Here is a 22,018-nt window from a genome sequence, read left to right as displayed (position 1 = left end):
TGTAATAACTAGCCTTGCCCTCACCCTGCCTTTACCAACCAACCACCATATTTATTTATTTATTTATTTTATTTATTTATTTATTCTGTCTTTATACTGAATGACACTTTCAGTGCTAAAGCACTGAAATTTCTAATGTGGTTCAGTAGAGAACATCAAGAATATATATATAAAAATAATAATTCAAAGAAAACTAAAACAGTAATTTACATTAGTTAGTAAACACACATTTACAAAAAGGCAACTATCTACCATACATATAGTATGTATAAATGTTTCACTTTCTTGTTTCATAAATAAATATGAAAAGACTCACTCTACAGATTCAAGAATTGCATGTTTTAAATAGAAAACCAAGGAAAATAGCATTTTAATTATTTTTAAAAAAAATCTTTAAACAAAATGAAAAGACTAAAAATAGATACTTACCGGTTGTCCATCTGGTGGTTTTTCTTTTCCATCCACTTTTTCTCCATCAACCTTTTCTCCATCCACTTGTTCTTCATCTTCTTTATTTTCACCATCATCTTCCGTCTCTTCTCCGACATCCTCTCCTACGGTTTGCCCAAAAAGTGTGAGTCCTTGCACGGTTTTCAGGTCAACTTTACTTTGCGTCATAACTTCGTCAAACATTGAGAAAGTAACACTGCCCCTACGTGATGATGTGACATCTTTTGGCACACTGCCGTTTGATCTTTGAGAGTGAATAGACCCTGATTCAGAAGGTGGGCCTTTCCTTTTTGACTCTGTATCATCCTCAATCTGAATAGATACCGTATCTTCGTAAGCCTCATTTACAATTCCGGTTGGTCCGAAGGATACCGTTGAAAGATTCTTCATAATGATGGCTGATCCGTTGTCTTTCTCTGAAATGCCATCGATAATTGACCTCTCATCTACTGTTGATGTCTTTATACCACCGTTGCGCACAGACTCACCGTATAAGGAGCCATCTGTAGTGTAACCTTCGTTGGTGAGGCCGCCTGTACTGGTTGATTTCAATATACCCTTAGACTCTGAATTTCCATTTTCTGTGATTGCGGGATTTTTTTCCAACTCCAATGGTGGCATGTCTAAAAAATAAAATCATGCATCATTAATCCATTTCACATTCAATTGTAAATTATGATAATGCTTTATTGCTTTTTTTATCAAGTAAAATGGTTTTGAATTTTGAACAAATCATCTATCCTTACATTTGATTATCTTTTCTATTAAGTAAATTGGATGTCTAGTCTAATCATGTGCAGTTAAATCATCAAGATTTGGGTGTATGCAGGTTTGGTTATTTCTCTATTTTAGCAAGTTTTTAGCTTTAGTTTAATAAACAAATGATTCTACAGCATATACTTTGTTTACTCTTTACCTTTTTATTCAATTACTTTATAATGTCTTTTTACCTCATTAAAAACTAAAAAATCATACAGTAAAAAATGCAATTACTGCAGTAAAATATTTCTGAAATGATTCTTGAACACACCTTCATAATCTATCTTGTATTGATTAATGGAGTGGATGACGTGACTTCCAACCAAAGCAAACCGACCAAAGTTTCGGCAGTCAACAACTCTGATATTCAACGGAGGACAAAATACCTCATTCTCTGGCAACTCCTGGTTAGTGCAAACAAAAAAAACAAAATATCATCAACCTTGGTTCCTTCACTAAATATTGAAAGCTTTTCAACAAAAATTTAATTAAACAAATATTTGCAATTTTGCAAAAAATTATATTGAATCCAACATTTAAATAGTGAATTAACTTGATATATTGTCTCCCTAAAAAAATAATTGTTTGTTGAATATGCCATTTTAATTTCAAATAATAGTTATTCCCAAAAATTCTTTTGTCTTTTTATGAGTAAAATCATTATTTGTGTTGCTGATTTTGCAAAACCGCCTATTCAAAGTCTGGTTTTATTAATTGTCATTGTTCATGTTTTTGGAGGACAATACATCTTTAAGATCATTTAGCCTTAACAACTATGTGGCTATCTGGCCTCTGTTTCAAATGCTGGCTTAACAATCTCTGCAGGATCAGAGGCTCTACCGGAAACATTTTTAAAATACTCACAACATCAAAATATCTAACGTTGTCTTCAAAGTTTGGATTCTTTTTAGCATTAGCAACTGTAGCTGAGTGTAGGACATGTCCACCACATTCAATTTCCACACGAGGGCGATCAACAGAAAGTAACATTACACGTTTCAGATCACGAACACCCCAAAACAAAACCTGTAAAGAAAATTCATAAACGTAAAACAACAATATATAATACTGATATTGAATATATAATACTGATTGATTAGTACAAAAAATTGGTTGTTAGTGATCTACAAGGTATATTGGCATGCTCCATTTCAAGGTGGGGTTAACAGACTATTCCATTTATGGTTAAGGGTGCCAAAAGATCTTCCATGTTTGTTTGACAATAGTATGTTTTTATGTCAAAAATGAGAAAATGTGGAGTAAACATTTATTTTCTACAGAGATAGTAATAAAGTTATACTATCGAGTTTGTGACTCAATCATATCTCTGTTACAAATTGATTAAAGCTCTGTCCACACTGTCAAACTAGTTTGAAAAAAAAAGGTGTGAAGTGCCCTAATATGGTAGTGATATGATCATCATATCCATATATGGACACATCACATTTGTTGTCACATAAAGTTTGATAGTGTAGGAGAGCTTTAGTATAATAACAATGAATGAAATAAAACAACCACAACATTTAAAGATATTTTAATTTTTATGAACAAATCACTGCAATTAATTAATTTACCTCAATTCTGTAGTTGATCAAGATTGGTCTAATTTCAATCGGCATTGGTATTGGTGGTGGAGGTTCCTCTGGTTTCTCGGGTTCCAGGCGGGTTATCTGTGGTACACCGTTTGGCGTTTTACCAGTAGACGTTAACTGAAAACAGACAGGAAAAAATCAAATAAATAGAAGTAAATTAAATAATATTTTTTTAGTAAATATTTTGTCCAAAAAAATAGAAATAACCAGAAGAGAACATCCTTTTGGTTTCAATCAACTTTACACACAATTTATTTAATTCTGAATGTTAATATATAATTGTTTTAAAGTATTTTCGTAAATATTTCTGTTTTTATACATATTTCCCTCTTATGTGAACATTTGTGAAACGCATACAAGTAACATTTCAAAGCACCATTCAATATAAACTACATTTTAAACAACCGGATTAAAAACTTACCTCAATTAATTCAACAATCATGAGCAGTTCACCGGCAACCATTGATCCTCTATGGATCTTCCACCATGACAGTTCAGGCCACGTATAGGCTTTGCTTGTAAAGTTTACAATTGGTTTGATCAATGCTCGGCCCATAAACTCTTCCTCACCCTGCAAGAAGATTTTCAAGGGCACATTAAGGCTAATTTATTAATTCTGGTAAATTGGCAAATGCCTAGGTCAAATTAACAATTGATATGACGGGGTACCTATCTCTTGTATGTTAATAACAGTTAAAACTCATGAGGTAGATTTTGCTAAACACACTTGACGTCACAGCCATTTACAACGACTGCCGTACGGCGAGCACACGCTGCAAAATGGTAAACCTTGCAATTGTTGTAAAAAAATATGTTACATCTCTAAAGTTGTCCAAGTTGGATGAAGAAAATTGTTCTAATACACAAGGTGAAACATACCCCAAGGTCAAAGTCATAGACCTCTGCAACACAGATTGGGGGTTCATCATTCAGATTCTTCTTGGTGCCCCAAATAGTGACTTTGTCATAGAGAAGCACTTCACCCCAAGACGGATTCAATGTTTCAAAAATGATCTTGCTATCCTGGGATTGCCCAGAGATGAAGAAACGCACAAATGGATCGGACAAGCCGGAATCGTCAGAAGGTATCAAACTACGTGCCTGGTACAGGTGACAACGTACTTGGAAATGATATTTATCTGCGAAAAAAAAAATTAAATTAACTTAAAGCAGCGTTAATGTTCACATGGTTTGTGGTGGTACATATGTGCTCATGCACACATTTTATATATATATATGTATTATTTGTTTGGGGTAAAGCAGGATATTTGTAGAGTGTTATACTCATAAGTGATGTTATCTATTTAGGGTTATTGTATGTTGGGCTGGGAAGGGAATATCAGTAAAGGGGATAAAGATCGAATTGAAAAGGTGCTGGGTAAAGCGGGGAAAGTAATTGGTTTGTCTGTGCAAATGCTTGACTCTTTCCACAGCAAACATCTTGCCGATGTGCTCCATGCTTATATTGGAAGACACCAATCCTCCTCTTCATAACGACATTATCGGCTCCGTTATCGTTAGAAGTGGTAGGATGAGGACGGTGAATACTGGCTTTGTAAGAAGTACCTGTATATTTAATCACAGAAGGAAGGGATTTCTTCGGCGCTGGTATTCGACCAATTCCATAGCGTGGATCGTAGCCAGTTGGCAAACCTGGTAGAATGTGCTTGCGCTCCTTGTTTAGGCCAAGCCACAGGAACACTTCCAGCTTGGCTTGTACCTTCCAACCACTCATGCCCGCGGCCCATTTACCAGGAAGCTGCCAATAAAATAAGAACATTAAAATTATTCATTTTTAGAGTGGATGGAATATTTATTTCTTTGGGTAAAACACATAGATACAACTTACTGTATAAAATGGAAATACGATTACTCTTATCAAAATTAACCCTGGTTAATATAACCCTGAGGGAATGTTAGACAGCATTTTAAGCCAGCAACCAAAATAAGTCAGTGTGAACAAGGCTTTATATACTTTCTCACTGCAATGCTACAGTGCCATGTGAAATGGAGTCTGCACTATTATACTGTGGAATTGAGTCAAATAATTCTATTTCACAATTCATACTGCAAAAGATATTTTAAGAGAATCCTACAAACCTTTAGAAAGATTGTCTGCATTTTACCACAAAGTTCTCCAATTTCTTCCTGTTTTTTGGAAAATATGAGTTTGCGTGTAGGTATGCGTGTGTAAGCAACACGTCGCTCATCGCATATCATCCAGATGAAAAGATCAGGTATACATTGTTGCGGCTGCAGAAAAAAATGATTTAATGAAGGAAAATATAATAGTTTGATTGTGAAAGGCAGTAGTTTTGGAATGTTTGAAATAAAGTAAAGTTTGAATTTAGTAGTAAAGCATTCACTTACATATTGAGCTATGGTACGCAAACGTTGTAAGACTCCTTTTGCCCATCTTAACTTGCCTGTCGACAAATTACCATCAATGTTTGTTTGTATGTTCCTTGATTTCATTTCCTTAACTTCTTTCGCAAGTTTTTTCTACAAAAAAATTAATGGGAACAAATTTAATTTGCTATTTGTTTGTGTTTTATGTTTAAGTAATTGTGGTTTTCCTTGTTTATTCTGTTATATTTGTTTAGGACCACAATGGAAATAAGTTTGCCGTCTCGGTACTTTTTTGTGTATTTATCCTATTGATTTTATATCAGAATAAAAAAAAAAAAAAAAAAAAAAAAAAAAAAAAAAACATTGTCTACATTTGATAGACCCATGAGGCATACATTATACTAAAGCTTTGTTCGCACTGGACTTATGGTAAATTTAACCATGGTAGCTTTGCCGAATGTCATCGGAAGATTTGACCATCGTTCACACTTGGATATTTTCACGCAGTTATTTTTACCGAAATTTTTCCAAAATGTAACCGTGATGTTACAACAACGATTAACTCATATGTGTTATTAACAATAACATGAATCACAATCGTTAGGATTGGACTTTTAGCCGGTTAGCAGGTTATATTGACCAGTGCGATAATGTCTTTAGTTAACCTAGTGTATGGTATTTCAACTTACTACTTTCTCAATGGTCATCTTATAAATATTCTTATCCAGCTTATTTTTGTTTGGTAACTTAGCTGAGTTAGTTGACTTCATAAAACCTTGGTGTCCACTGAAAATATAGAAGTAAAATTAAAAACATATTTTTGTTGACAGCCTAAACTAAAGCTGTCTACACTATCAAACTAGTTAAACTGATGTTCCCAAATAAGGTAGTGATATGCCCAAATATGGTAGTGATGTGACCTCATCATGTCCAAATATGGGTACATCATATCACTGAGTCGTGTTTCAACTCTTGAATACAAATGACCGAAATTTCTACAAATTGCGTATTTGAATTTTGCATTTTTACTTGGCCTAAAATTATACCAAATCTGGCAGTGCACATTCTTTCCGAAATGTTAGCTGCGTATATCAATGACGTTTGCCAAGTTACTAGATATTAGTAATTTTTCTGAATTTGACAAGATTCCCCAATTTGGGCAGTAACCTATAGTTTGTGGAATATCTGTCGCAAATGATAGATGTTTATCATGGAGGCCTAAACTAAAGAATAATTAGCTTGATATTAGTCAAAGCTAATCACGTTTTTAGGATCAATGTTGTTGTTGGTCATCTTCGAGGTCAGTTCACACTTACTCCAGTTCGTTATACAGATCTTTGACCATCTTCTTAAAGCACAATACTGCATCTGGGTGATCAGTAGAATGCAGAAATATACAGTTATCAAGATCTTCCTCCTATGAAAGAAAATACTATATATTATATTCTGATGATACTGTAAAAGGTCAAAGGTTAGGTTAGTTAACTTTTATCACACTGTATTATAATTTTCAGAGTCAGTACATATGTTTATGAAACAAAAACAAAACCAAATTTTTTTAAATTTCAAATAACAACTGAACTTTGAATTCCTAAAATGAAGCAAAGTTGCTACTATAAAGCCCTGTCTCGATTATCAAATTTGTGACAAAAATATGATGTATATTATATATTTTGTGCATATCACTACCATATTTGGACATACACACTTTTCTTGTCAAACTAGATAGTATAGTTTGGAGGTTTGCATGGCAAAATCAAATGTTGATAAAAAGTTTGCGGTACACCACGTGTATTAGTTCTGAAAAGAGTCTCTCACATTTCAATCAATATGCTTTGATAGTCCTCAAGTGTTCAAAACGTAGAGAAACTTAAGAGTTCTTTTCAGAACTAATACATGTGGTGTACCGCAAACTTTATATCAACATAGTTTGATAGTGTAAACAGAGCTTAAGGTATATGTTTGCCTTATCTTTTTTATATTATTATATATCATGGTCTTTCCTTAAAGATTATGTCGTTTAAGACTCACAATAACAGTGAAAGAATTCTCTAAGTTCACTAAAGTAGAACCCAACAAAATGTTCCCTTAATAAGGGTGAATGGAATTGGTTGTCACGCCTGTAGCCAGGGGGAGTTTTTGGGGTTCGGGCGAATCCCACTTTTTGCGCAAACCACTATTTTACCAGCAAACCCCCCTTTAAGAATCGAAGGCCCCACTTCAAAAATCGTGTAATTAATTATTAATTATAGAATACTGTAGTGTACCGTTCTCTGCATAACTCTATTTTAGTAGGTAAAAAATGTCTCTGTAAGTTGATTAAAACAACCGAAATTGCTCCGAGAGAGAAATAATTTTGGTGTCCCCTTCTGATGCATTCTGGCTATGGGCCTGGTCATAGTGTTAAAACATGTATTGCCTTTTCTTTGTTTCACTGTAAAGTATCCACGGTGTCCCAAAGGACTCTACTTATGCATCATTATTGTTATATACGGGTGCTAAAAAATATTTTCCTCTGTAATAGAAGTGTTGTAAATAAGTAGTTGTATAATATGCTATCATCAAAAATGAAACATAACTTCTTACCAAATCATCAGCAACTCTCTGCAAAATATTCTCGTCAAAAAACCTCCGTCGATGATCTTCCGTAGAGAAGCGCAAATGTACACATTGTTTGTACTCTTCGTACGGCATATAGCAGTAGCCCTTCGACATCTGCACGGGCGGCATTGGTTGCGTTAAAGAGTTGCAGTTCTCGTCAACCTCGATTCTTTGCATGAGTCCAGTCTCCTCGTCTGGTTCCATATAGGGCAGGAGATGAATATTTTTACCATCTATTATGTTTCCGTAATTACCTTTTAAAAAAAAACAACAAAAGTTATGTTTTGACATTGGTGGAAAAGACAGACGGAAGGCAGATGGTATGTAGATCTGTGTGTTTGCGTCCATCCATAAGTTTGCATAGTTTTATATATATTTCCGTAGAATTAACTCCATTATATCCATAATTGGCCCGAATTTCTGTATTAATTGTGTAGTCCTGATAACACTTACCAATGGTGAACTCAAAACTGAGATTGCCTTCATTCATTCGTTTATCAAAGTAATTACCAAACACGCCCATGTCAATCATCGAGGCATCAAAGATACAGCCAAAGAAACAAAAGTCCTCTTTCCTACCAGCTGCATTCTAAAATCGAATAAGACTACCAATAATAACTAATCTCTTCCTTTATCAACCAAGGGTTTTGTCGACGCTGTCTGAATTGGCCTTATGTGGCCCTAAACATACTAAATCTAAAGCTCTGTCTACACTATCAAACTTTATGTGACAAAAAAATGTGATGTGCCCATACAGTATATGAACATCAGGTCTGGTCTTTTAAGGTGAGCGAGTGCGATCACTCACCTAACACACTCCTAAACTGCCATTGAGGAGTGCAATTTACAACACTCTTAACACTTTGACTGCCAAACACAAAGATCTTCGTTTTTGGAAACACAACGCTTGACTGCCAAACACGAAGATCTTCGTTTTTCGCGTTTTTTTACGAAATCCGGTAGATAGGTTAATTATTGGTATATACTATAAATATGGACACTATATTCGGTCTGGACCGTGAATATTTTACTTTTTGAAAGAAACTAATCTGGTTACGAACGATTGTCAAAATGGTACCTGTCGAAATAACATACACCGCGCATCACAGTAGCGCGTACAGCGATGGTTTGGCGCATTGTGTATCGGTCGCGCGCTAGCTATGCCGCCGAAGCATTACAAAGGTTAATGTGGATTGGAATGTTTGTTTGTTATCTGAATAAAAAATAATGGATGAATTTTCAATATGAAGTCTTTAATTTTTTTATTGTATGTATACCCTAATTGTTTTGGTGCTTCACTGTAAGTGGCCGAGTTTCACGCAACAAACTTGTTTAGAAATGGTATAAATATTATCATCATTTTACTAGCTAGGCTAGTAGTACTAGGCTATAGCCTAGGCCTAGTCGTAAAACGGTTCTGGACCAACTTTAGGCCTAGTTAACTAGGCCTGGTGTCTTTACTATGTGGATTTTGGCGAAACATTGATGTAAGATTTATGATTTATAAAATATAATACATTTTTCAATAGTGATAACTTGTTTTTATAGGCCTACCGGTGCCGTGTAAGTAATTTTTCGTTGTTTGTTGATCTCACCGGGCGATATTTTCATATTGTGATGTCTTGCACAAAATCGCGTATATCTCAACTTTCTTGCGCAAAACTACGAAAAACTCAAAAAGTGGGTTACTTTCATTTTACTATTACGATTTACATATTACGATTTGAAAATCGTTCTTGGTACCATTGTAAAGCTAAAATCTTTTTGATTATTTTAGTCTAAATTACATGTAAATCAGATCACATACATAGTTTCAATCAGCTTCGATAAAAACATCGAATTGGGCTATAAACGCTGGCGGTGGCAGTTTCTAACTGGAAAAACCTCTGGCAGTCAAAGTGTTAAATTTGGTAAACTTCTACACACCAAAATACAAACAGCACACCTACAGCACCCATGAATGTATTAAGGAGTGCAATTTGTAGCACACCTATAATTTTCAAAAGACAAGGCCTGGTACATGATGATGTTATACAGTATAATAACCATACTTGGCCATATCACTACCATATTTGACCACACCATACTTTTTTTTCAAACTAGTTTGATAGTGTAGACAGAGCTTTAGTTGGCTTTGTTAATAACCAATCAGATGACTAAACTACAAACCTCAGATATTTGAAGAGTAGGTGATGTATCAACACGTATAGTACTAGCGGCACTTGGATTCCCCATCTCGCATGCCATTGAAATTAGTAAGCGCCCTCGGTACATACAACCTTCCATATCACTGTCATTCAGTTGAAAGTTGGTGTCAAACATGTTGAAGCCTCTTGTTGAACCATACAGGTTGATCCATGCAGGACCTAGCATGGGTAGGAACCCTGTAAAAAAACACATACAACATGTATACTGGCTTCTTTGTTGGCCCATTTAATAGCTTTAGTATAATAGACAGAGAATTGTGGCACAACATGATCGCCAAAGTTTAATTTAGTCCCACCCGCTAATTTAGTCTAATCAAACCCGCTAATTTAGTCTAATCCCACCCATTAATTTAGTCTAATCCCACCCCCTAATTTAGTTTAATATCCCACCTGCTAATTTAGTCTAATCCCACCCGCTAATTTAGTCTAATCAAACCCGCTAATTTAGTCTAATCAAACCCGTTAATTTAGTTTAATCAAACCCGCTAATTTAGTTTAATCAAACCCGCTAATTTAGTCTAATCCCACCACTAATGTAGTCTAATCCCACCCGCTAATCTACTCTAATCCCACCATGAATTAAGTCTAATATCCCACCCCCTAATTTAATATAATCCCTCTCGCTAATTTACTCTAATCCAACCCCCCAATTTAGTATGATCCCACCACCTAATTTAGTACAATCCCACCCGTTAGTTTATTCTAATCCCACCCCCTAAATTGTATAATGCCACCCTTAATTTAGTCTAATCCCACCCTCTAATTTAGTCTAATCCCATCCCCAAATTTATTTTAATCCCATCCACTAATTTAGTCTAATCCCACCCCCGAATTTACTCTAATCCTACCCTCTAATTTATTATTATCAAACCCACTAATTAAGTCTAATATCCCACCCCCTAATTTAGTATAACCCCACCCCCTAATTTAGTATAATCCCACCCCCTAATTTAGTATAACCCCACCCACTAATTTACCCTAATCCCACCCACTAAAGTTCTCCAAATTTCATACACAGGCTCCCTGGGACTATACTCTGTCATATGCGGTATTAATTTAATGAACCAGATGACCTGATGAAGTAAAAAACTATTTTATGTTTTGTACCATGTCATTTATAAGCATTCATCAAAACATACCTTTATCGTCTGACCATGATACTTTAGATAGATCAATGTAGTGGGTACCTATGACATCATCAACAATGCTGTATTTGTCCCGAACTTGGATCTTCATTCTCTTACAAAGTGGCGGAAAGAGGTCTGTAAAGACAATCTCTTGATTCCAATCTGGCTCATAAGAATGTTTCTTGACGGATGTACGACCCTGATAAAATTAAAATTAAAACATACATAGGATTTTTAATTGTAAATACTATAAAACCTAAAAAGGCTTGGTACATAACATAGAACGGGACAAAATATCAAATAAACCAGAACGTTTAATACTTAATGGTGATATTGAATGGCACTATTGAATGTTCAAATTCAGAAACTATTGGGGTGTTGGAAAACCAACCTGTAGTGTGCTCTCCACCTCTTTACAAGCAATCTTTCAGCCCATGAAATATTCTCACCATTGAACTCCTAAACATTCATTATTTATATACTAATCAACAACTAAGTAAAAATAACAATTTTTTTTAACCTTTTGACCTGCAAATGAGACTTCAACAAAGGCATCAACAAGGTCACTGAACTTCCCAGTAAACACTTTCTTGACGTTGGCCAGGATGTCCGATGCCATGACCGGCAAGCCTTCTGCCCGGTAGACTTTGATTGTGTAGTGGGCGACTTGTCTTGTTGGTGACGTATTAATTGGCACAAGTAAATTTCTTTAAAAAAATGAAATATATAAATTTAATATGTTATTGTGTGGTTACATAATTTAATACATACATAGAATAGAAGCCTTATTAGGGGACACTTTAAGGACCCAACCATGTGACCCCTTAATGGGGGTGTCTTCTGAATAGGGGTATTTACTGAGTAGGTGCTGTCCACTTAATAGGGTGTTCCCTGAATATGGGTGTCCCCGAATATGGGTGTCCCCGAATATGGGTGTCCCCAAATATGGGTGTCCCCAAATATGGGTGTTCCCGAATATGGTTGTTCCCTGAATAGGGCCATTGCAAAGGACTTACGCTTCAATATCGTCTTCTTCATCTTTGGCTTCAGTGGTTTGTGACACAAGTGGGTCTCCTGGTCCTAAGATGTATAAGTTGACCTTTAAGTAACCTTTCTCTGTTCCACTGATGTCCTTTGGGTCAAGCAGAATCATCCATTTCTTATAAAAGCCATGACCTTCAAACCAAAATTATATAAAAATCAAATGATTTTAATTATTATATTTGTCACCCGTGACAGAGAAGATTTCTACAGCAATTAAGTTTGTTTCTGTTTAATCCCGTCAACGTTATGAGTTTTGTTATGTTTATCTGTATTGTATTATCACGTTTTTATTGTCGAAATAAAGTAATATATCTTTTTTTTTTATTCATTTTGTACTGCATTTATGTGGTTATTAGGATTTTCACTAAACATTTTTATCTTCTTTTATAATTGTTATAAAGGAATATGTGCACATTCATTTTTTGGAAACAATATATATAATTATCAGCATTAAATACATTTTAATAAAATGTATAGATCATGGAGGTATTATAAAACTAGAGAGTCAACTCTAACTTAGTTAGCTGTCTTGTTTTATAATACCTCTATGGCTCTTACCTGGTTCTTCATAAACTACACTAGCATCCAATTTATAGAGTCCAATTAATTTTCCTGTCTTCAAATACTTATTATTACAATTTATCACCTGTGGAAAGATGTAGTATTGTAGAAGTAAAGAAAAATATTTGCTTTGTGTAAATAAATAAATTTTCATCGTAAAACATAAAAAAAATCTGAAATAATCGTTAGTTTTTCTATATACTCTAGTAGCTAGATCAACTTTCGTATGCACTTTGAGGTCCAGAGAATTTGACTTCAGAAATTGGTTTAGGGTGGTCAAACAATCATTTTTGGCTTGGTTACACATTTTGAAAATGTGGCAAAAGGTCAAAAGGTCAGGGTCAAAGGTTATAAGATCAAACACCATTATGTCCTTAAATCTCGACAACCACTGGTCACAGCGAGGTAATTTTGGTCTCAAATTGATCCGAAGGTATACATTCATATTCAGTCTAATGAAACATATTAGTCGAAAATGACCGGAAATGCCATTTCTGACCTTTGACACATAAACCAGGGCATGTCTGTATCTCCGTAACTATTGGCCGTAGAGACTTGAATTTGGGCTCAAATTGTTCGAAATATACATTTAGTTATTTGTTACACATTTTAAACAATGTTACAAAAGGTCAAAAGGTCAAGGCCAGGGGTTATATGAATAAACACAAATAGGTATTTGTATCTCGGCAACCACTGGTCACAGCGAGTAAATTTTGGTCTCAAAATGTTCAGAAGGTATACATTCATATTCAGTCTAATGAAACATTTTAGTAAAAAATGACCGGAAATGACATTTCTGACCTTTGACATACATACCAGGGCATCTTCTTATCTCTGTAAGTACAGGTCGTAGAAACTTAAATTTAGTATCAAATTGTTAGAAATACACATATTTACATTCATTCTAACAGAAAAATTGGATAAAAGATGATCAGAAATACTATTAATTACTAATCTTTTAAATGAAAAACATATCTACCCAACTTATCATTAGACAGTAATGTTATGCAATAATTGATGCTTAATGATTTCATTATACTGTAGGAATTAAAACAAATCCTTTACTGTTTGTAATAATTGTACTTTTGCTTATAATAATGCTAGAAAGTATTGTTCACCTCCGAACGTTCAAACATTTTGAGAATGCTAGAAGTAATTTACTGTAGTTACCCGAATAAAAGCCTTTATTCAGGGAAGGCGTTTATTTTGTTGGGTGTAATAATGGTAACATGTATAATCAAATAAATGCACCCCAGATATATATATAAAAAAAATATATATATAATAAGAATAATAACGGGATTAAACCTCATTCTATCCTGGTGGAAGTACAATCATGTAATAAAAGGTATCGGAGACCACAATAATAGACCAAGTCATTGTCATTATTACGTAACACTGTTGCATAATAGTTTTGAATGTCAACGACAAAACTTATACATATACACGTCTGTTCCCAGTGTAGATAATAACAATATATATTTCTGGAGATTTATTATCAATACCACTAGAAACTTTGACATGTTTTAGGTACTGAATGCATTGACAATAAAAGCATCAGAAGTTTATCATGATATAATCATACTACAACAATGTACTACAGTACACAAGGGTGTTTTCAGGAAAGCTGGACATATTGTACAATAGTAAAATGAAACTATGTGTTGGCATTTAAAACTATGCGAAAGATTGTTGTCAAATTGTAGTTACAAACAAATAGATGATAGAATGAAGATCCATTATGAGTGCAATCGTGTCAGGATAATGATGTGTCATTGTTTTATATCATTATACTGGCACCTGGAGGAGAAGATCCATTTAATGGAATCTATCACTTTTATTTTAAAAGACAGAAACATTTCGTTAAAAAGCATAAAGAGGAAAACGAATCATGTAAAGTACCTTTTATCAGTTGAGAAACGAAATACAATTATTAAAATTAGAGTATTCCTTCAAATAAACGCCACCATTCCCTCCAATAGAACACCATGTGGAATAAATGCCCCGCCACATGCATTTACACAATAATTGTATCACGTCAACACATTTCGTTAACTACCATAATCTACAATTTACCAAGCATTTTGACATAATTTTATCACTTTTTGATATTAATTGTGCAGTATTTTTTTACATCTAGGTGGTATTTATTTGATTATACATGTTACCATATTATACCCCAAATAAAGATGCCTCCTTTCCCCCTAAAACCCTTTTGAACAATAAATGCCTGGGGCGTTTAATCAGATACATATGGCAAGTTACTTCTAGCATTCTGAAAAGAACTGTTGAGCTTAACGTTTCTATCAAAATGTCCTCGGGGACAGCAATAACTAGTACTTGAAATTAAAACAATTTAAAGTATCAGTTATTGCATAACATTACTGTCTAAGGATAAGTTGTGTAGATATGTTTTTTGTTTGAAACATTAGTAATAGTATTTCTGTTCATCCTTTAACCACATTTTCTATTACAATGAATGTAAATATGTATATTTCGAACAATTTGATACCAAATTTAAGTTTCTCTGACCTGTACTTACAGATATATGAAGATGCCCTGGTATGTGGGTCAAAGGTCAGAAATGGCATTTCTGATCATTTTTGACTAAAATGCCCCATTAGGTGGAATATAAATGCATGCCTTCTGAACATTTAGAGACCAAAATTGACTTGCTGCGACCAGTGGTTGCCGAGATACAAGTACCTTTTTTTTTGTTCAAATAACCCTTGACCTTGACCCTTTGACCTTTTGTAACATTTTTCAAAATTTGTAACAAATAACAAAACATATATTTCGAACAATTTAAAACCAAATTCAAGTGTCTACGACCGGTAGTTACGGAGATACATACATGCCCTGGGTTGTGGGTCAAAGGTCATAAATGGCATTTTCGGTCATTTTTGACTAAAATGTCCCATTAGACTGAATATAAATGTATACCTTCTGAATAATTTAAGACCAAAATTACCTCGTTGTGACCAGTGGTTGTTGAGATTTAAGGACATATTTATGTTTGGTCTTATGACCTTTCACCTTGACCTTTTGACCTTTCGCCACATTTTCAAAATGTGTAACCAAGCCAAATATGATTGTTTAACCACCCTAAACCAATTTCTGAAGTCAAATTTTCTGGACCTCAAAGTGCATACGAAAGTTGATCTAGCTACTAGAGTAATAAGAGATTTTTTTGGAAAATTGAAATTTTCTACGTTTTTGACCCAAAACTTTTATTTATGCATAATTGTTTATAAAACGATAACAAATTTGTATTTATTAATATACATATCTACATCAATATCCAGAGGGAAACCCATATTCCATAAGAATATTTAAAAAAAGAAAATAGTTTTTATTATTGAATCGACTAAAAATAGCTGTAATGACGTCACATGACATCATTAATATGCAAATTAGCTTTTTTCACTCCCAACTATAGACCAACCCTTTGTCCATCTCACACCACAAAAATAATTACAAAAATATCTAATTCATTTTTTTCACACATAAATATTGCGTAAACATGTGGGACTAATGCTGCACAGGGAAAGGGTTAAACTATTTAACAATAATCACAGAACGTGATAATCACAGAAAGTGATAATCACAGAAAGTGATAATCACAGAAAGTGATAATCACAGAACGTGATAATCACAGAACGTGATAATCACAGAAAGTGATAATCACGTACCTTAAATGTAATAACTTTGTCGAAAATTGTAGACTCAAAATCATGGAAGTCATACACAAACAACTGCAAAAACAAATGGATAAATAAATTTAAATGATTGTATGTGCTGTTTTTGTATCCAAAGATTCATCTCCAGGAGGCTAAAAGGAAGATTTACAGGAGCCCAGGGGGCTGAAATAAACATTTACAACAGCCCAGGGGCTAAAAGGAAGATTTACAGGAGCCCAAGAGGCTAGAAGGAACATCAACATTCACAGGGGCTGCATTGAACCAAAACACCTGGGTTACTCCCATCCATTCTACAGTCTATATTCTAGGATTTTGTTGTTGAAACCTGGAATATGTTCCAATCAATGTATTTATAATTCTAAATAATTGTTATTACCTCATCATAGAAAGGGCAGTTGGTAGATTCTTTCATGTGAGTAAACTTGGTAATGTTTCCAACTTGGACCGACACGATGGGGAAGACTTCTGAACCAGCAATCTGACGTGCTTCTAAGATATGTACATAAAACTAGAGGGGAACAATACACATATTACACAATTAATGCAGTTAGTTTTAAGGCTGTATGATACAATAGTACATGAACAATCGATTTACACTTACTACAAACACTAAAGCTGCATTCACACTATTAACTATTAAGCTCCGAGAGAAAAAATAGTAGGTATAGTGTTTAAGAATAGATCCATTTACAACTCATTTCTTATTCCATACATATGTATGTGAATGTTTGCAACAAATATATTTAACACGTTCCATTGAAGAGATTTTCACCAATTCAACATCATTTTTAAGGTCATTGTCACCAACATGACAGTTATTGTCACATATACAGTATAATCAACAGTTTTTGCTGTCCTGCAGGTAAATGTCATCAAAATACTCAATAAACATCGTTGTCAAGATAAAAATTGTCACCAATGTAATTTGTCACAGCCATCATAATCATCATGGTTCTGGTGCTAGTTTTCTCCGATAAGGACTATAAACCGTATGTCCAGTGTACACATCTAGCTCATGTGCATTTTAAAGAACCTAGTACATCTTTTGAGAAGAGTAGGGGGTTATCCTGGAGTACTAGTACATCACAACACTGATCATAACTGGGGCCTCGGGGAGACCAGACTAGAGAGGTCGCCTGGTAAAAACAAACAATTCATCATTCATTGTGATTAATACCTGAAAGTCCTTCTTCTGTGTGGGCAGTGTGTTCATCTCCACACCAGCATCTCCTAGTTTCAGAATATCTTGCTGATTTTGGAAAACATAATTGTCTGTCAATTGGCTATCATCCTCATATTCTTAAAAATAAAAAAAATCAATCTTTTGTGTACTGTAGTTTATGAAAAACCAAGTCAGTACCATAGAGGTATTATAAAACTAGACAGCAACCTAATTTCCAGTTGACTTTCTAGTTTCATAATACCTCTATGATCTATACATTTACTTAAATGCTGATTATTATATTATGTTTGTTATTATCAGTTTATATCATACACAACATTTTTTTTTACACATTAGAAAACATCAACAACAGTTAGAAACAACACAAGGAAAAATACCCATGATGTTGAGGCATTAGGTACTGTCTCTGCTGAAGAAAAATTAGCCTGTGGTATACTTAGGGGCAAACCAAAGATTCGAGCCAAAGACTCTGGAATTGGTAAGCAACCATGTTAACCAACAAGCTACCAGAAATGGATTTAGGTAGAGACTAGACAAGCTTTAACAGTCATGTCTTCTTCTTGTCTAAATAAAATAATATTTTTCTTCAACCCAACGGATCGTTTTTATCATTTATGAAATATTTAACCCCTCCCCCACCCCGACTAACTTAATGGCTACAGTACCACTATCTGTGAACTTACCTTCATCTTCATCAATATTGGAGACTTCTTCATCATTATTTGTGTCGCTAGTTGCCTTTTTGGTCTTCTTTTTCCTTTAAGACATAATCATTTCACTTCCAACAATAACTTTAACTTTGCTTTGTTCCACCGCAATACAATTAAATGTTTACATTATATTATTTTTATTAAACCTTATTAAAAGAGGATAACCCTAACAGCATGAGCTGACAATATGTGCAGAGACGATTCAATACCCTATCATGTGGTACATATCATTTATTGTAATTGTCTCTAAAAATGTAGGCCAGCTAATTACATTGTGAAGCAATATAGTTTTCTATTAAGTACAATTAATTATTAAAACATATCATATAGTGTAGTCTTATTATTATTTTTAATTCGGTAAACTGGAATTAAGCATCAAATGTACTATTCTAAAATGACCTGAGTCTCTGCCATGAAATGAAATACTCGTCTAAGACGTATGAAAAAAACAATTTGTTTGTTTTGACAACAACTTTTTCTACCTTCTTTTCTTGGAGGGTAGTTTGGTTGGTTTTTGTGTAGAATCAAAGAATTCATTCTCCAAAAGGACTTCGTCCATAGAGTGGGCATGGTAATATGAGCTGCGGAAATCTGACCAATCACCAACAAGGCCTTCTGGGTGCATATACGTGAGGTCAAGAAGGATCGAAATCTAAATGTAGAAAATAAATATATTACTATAGCTTGTATTAACTTGAGTATGAACCAAACGGAAAAAAATCAACAAAACAGGGAAACAATAATTTTCTAATAATAATCTTTCTTTTAATCTCTAACTATCATTTTTTTGACTGACATGTTCCTAATTACATCTGTTATTTGAGTTATTTATTATTATTATCTATTGAGGCAAAATATACATTTTACAAAATATAATACAAATCAACAAATTAAACAAACACGACGCAAGGAGAAAATATAAAATCATAGTCACTAGCTGCTATGAAAACACCAATTAGGTGTGTCCCTCCAAATAGTCACTAGCTGCTATGAAAACACCAATTAGGTGTGTCCCTCCAAATAGTCACTAGCTGCTATGAAAACACCAATTAGGTGTATACCTCTACAAATGACTACTAAACTATTTTTGGTAAGAAAGCTATATATTTTAGATGTATCACTTAGTACTGCTAAGAACGTGTTAGTCTTTGTTTATGGGCCAGATAAAAACGAGACTTACATTAAGTACACGGTTATTGCTATCAAGTAGACGCTCATTGATCTCAAGTTTTCCAGTCGTGATCAAGTGTTGAAGATATAATTGGAAAGTGCCAACTGGTCTGTAACAAAGATATCAAACTTCTATATTAAAGATGTATTGTCTTCCAAATACAAGAAGAATGAAGAATAAAATCAGACTTTAAATAGGACATTTTGCAATTTTAATAAATTTATTCACTTCCTGTAAAAAAAACTAAAAAAAAAAAAATAAAAAATAAATATTTCACTTATAAAAAGTCAAACGAAACAGTTAATTTTAACCCAACACCATTTTCTGACAGACGAAGTATTTTTTGCTTTAAATTACATTTTTTCAGGCATTTAAATCATTTTCCATCCAGTTTTTGGTCAAAGAAAGTGAATAACTATTACGTGAAAAATTGCATATTCAACAAAAAAATTGAAAACAAATTTTATTTTAGGGGAACAAAATATTTAAATATTTTTAATGTGAAAGATATTTGACATGACATTTGAGATTCTGTATTTAAATTTAGTTGTATGTCTATTAAATATAAACAAAGAATTTTTTAATTTCGCAAAGAAAGTGAATAACTATTACGTGAAATTAAAATTGCATATTCAACAAAAAAATTGAAAAAAAACATTTTTTAGGGGAACAATATATTTAAATATTTTGAATGTGAAAGATATTTGATAATAAACATAACAATATGACATTTGAGATTCTGTACTTAAATTTAGTTGTATGTCTATTAAATATAAACCAAGAATTTTTTAATTTCGCAAACAATTGCAAAAAATGTCCAGGTGATTAAAACCTGACATGTAAACAATTTCATGGAGGAAATTTAAGTTTATTTTTTAACACCTCAATTTTTTATCTATTTTTCTCTTGTGACATTCGTACTAAAGTACTGATCATTACGGTGGCCCACAACTGTCACGCACACTATATAAATCATATTCACACAATTAAAGAAGGAATCACACAATTAAAGAAGAAATCACACAATTAAAGAAGGAATCGCATATAAACAAAAGAAAGCATGAAAATATAAAACGAAATGCACAAATAAAGAGCCGAACGTAATGGTAAATGGGCCGAATAGAAATGCGCCGAATGCTAAAAGAGCCAAACGTAATGGTAAAAGAGCCGAATAGAATTAAAGTTTGCTGCCGGAGGCAGCAATGGCGTTCCATACGGACTACTGTACTTTAATTGTGTCTGAGGTAATTTCGAATTTGTTGCGGACTTCTTTAATTGTGCGAGGAGCTTTCGAATTTGTTGCGGACTTCTTTAATTGTGCGAGGAGCTTTCGAATTTGTTTCGAATTGTGCTTAGCTCTTCTTTAATTGTGCGTTTCTTCTTTATTTGTGCATTTCGTTTTATATTTTCATGCTTTCTTTTGTTTATATGCGATTTCTTTTTTAATTGTGCGATTTCTTGTTTAATTGTGTGATTCCTTCTTTAATTGTGTGACTCTGTGTTATAGTGTGCGTGACAGTTGTGGGCCACCGTAGATAATTCTCTTGCAAACATTTCTATATTGACACTGTATGAAATTCAGACAGTTGTAATGTCAGACTTGTTTTGCTCATGTTTAAGATCAGCAACAAAACATAAAGTTCAGTGACCTTTTATGGTTTAACAAGTACAGTGCCATCATCCAATGTGTGAAATGCAAAATATAACTCAGCATTTAAATGGCAAACTTAATATAATACATATTTAATCACACAAGTGTTAAATTTAACACTTTTAAAGTAAAAAATATATCAATATAATGTATTATTTACAACACGACACCTATTTTGAGCGACATAATCAATAAATTAAATTTGTTAGATTGTCTTACTTGTTGCTAAATATTTTACTGTAGTCAATTAATGTGATATTCACACATTCTCTCTCTGTGATCGCAGTTCCCACTGGCCATGTCAATGTCTGGGAATTTAAGAAAATGAAATATAGTACTCCAAACAATTTAGTAATAAAGAAGTCTTCTAATTAATAATAATAATAAACATCTGGTTAAGAACCATGATTGCTTTTCAGAATTCCAAACCTGTCTAGTTACCAATGAAATTTAATGTGATTAAAGTATATTCAAAACCAAGGTCATTATACCCAGCAGGATGGATTGACTGTGATGGGCTTACCTAGGACTAGTTAGGTTACCAGGCGGGCCTGGCTAGGACTAGGCTATAGCCTACCTATATAGCCTAGGCCTAACTAGTAGTAGGCTATACTAGGCCTAACTACTATATATATATATATAGGCCTAAACTAGGCTACCTACCTAGGCCTAACTTTACATTGGCTTAACCCAACCCAATAAGCCAGGCGCGCCTACCTGCCCTAGGCCTAGCCTAGTAGGTAGGCTAGGCCGGATGCTAGTCAAGTCGCCCCATCGCAAAGTCGCCCCATACAAAGTCGCCCCTTACACAGTCGCCCCATCGCAAAGTCGCCCCAAAACAAAGTCGCCCCGACACAGTCGCCCCATCGCAAAGTCGCCCCATCGCAAAGTCGCCCCATCGCAAAGTCGCCC

General features: G+C 34.0%; 1 protein-coding gene across 1 annotated transcript in view; it reads right to left on the bottom strand.

Moving 5' to 3' along the window:
* The window catches only part of LOC140061181 (otoferlin-like), a 32,405-nt gene extending 10,998 nt beyond the window's left edge, over positions 1-21,407 (bottom strand). The window contains exons 1-25 of the mRNA XM_072107671.1: positions 21,326-21,407; positions 19,465-19,564; positions 18,767-18,936; positions 18,258-18,331; positions 17,569-17,690; positions 16,768-16,899; positions 16,383-16,445; positions 12,688-12,775; positions 12,102-12,261; positions 11,606-11,792; positions 11,098-11,284; positions 9,921-10,135; positions 8,205-8,340; positions 7,737-8,005; positions 6,467-6,567; positions 5,840-5,936; positions 5,172-5,303; positions 4,902-5,054; positions 4,368-4,560; positions 3,681-3,940; positions 3,223-3,372; positions 2,784-2,918; positions 2,074-2,235; positions 1,481-1,613; positions 430-1,073 (exon numbers count right to left, since the gene is read on the bottom strand). Coding sequence (XP_071963772.1) covers positions 430-1,073; positions 1,481-1,613; positions 2,074-2,235; positions 2,784-2,918; positions 3,223-3,372; positions 3,681-3,940; positions 4,368-4,560; positions 4,902-5,054; positions 5,172-5,303; positions 5,840-5,936; positions 6,467-6,567; positions 7,737-8,005; positions 8,205-8,340; positions 9,921-10,135; positions 11,098-11,284; positions 11,606-11,792; positions 12,102-12,261; positions 12,688-12,775; positions 16,383-16,445; positions 16,768-16,899; positions 17,569-17,690; positions 18,258-18,331; positions 18,767-18,909 — 3,936 coding nt within the window. The 5' untranslated portion in view covers positions 18,910-18,936; positions 19,465-19,564; positions 21,326-21,407. The remainder of the gene's footprint in view (positions 1-429; positions 1,074-1,480; positions 1,614-2,073; positions 2,236-2,783; positions 2,919-3,222; positions 3,373-3,680; positions 3,941-4,367; positions 4,561-4,901; positions 5,055-5,171; positions 5,304-5,839; positions 5,937-6,466; positions 6,568-7,736; positions 8,006-8,204; positions 8,341-9,920; positions 10,136-11,097; positions 11,285-11,605; positions 11,793-12,101; positions 12,262-12,687; positions 12,776-16,382; positions 16,446-16,767; positions 16,900-17,568; positions 17,691-18,257; positions 18,332-18,766; positions 18,937-19,464; positions 19,565-21,325) is intronic.
* Positions 21,408-22,018: the final 611 nt, after the last annotated feature.

The sequence above is a fragment of the Antedon mediterranea genome, chromosome 10 (assembly GCF_964355755.1).
Source record: "Antedon mediterranea chromosome 10, ecAntMedi1.1, whole genome shotgun sequence".
In the NCBI taxonomy this organism is placed as follows: Eukaryota; Metazoa; Echinodermata; class Crinoidea; order Comatulida; family Antedonidae; genus Antedon; species Antedon mediterranea.
This window is presented reverse-complemented; position numbering and strand designations above follow the sequence as displayed.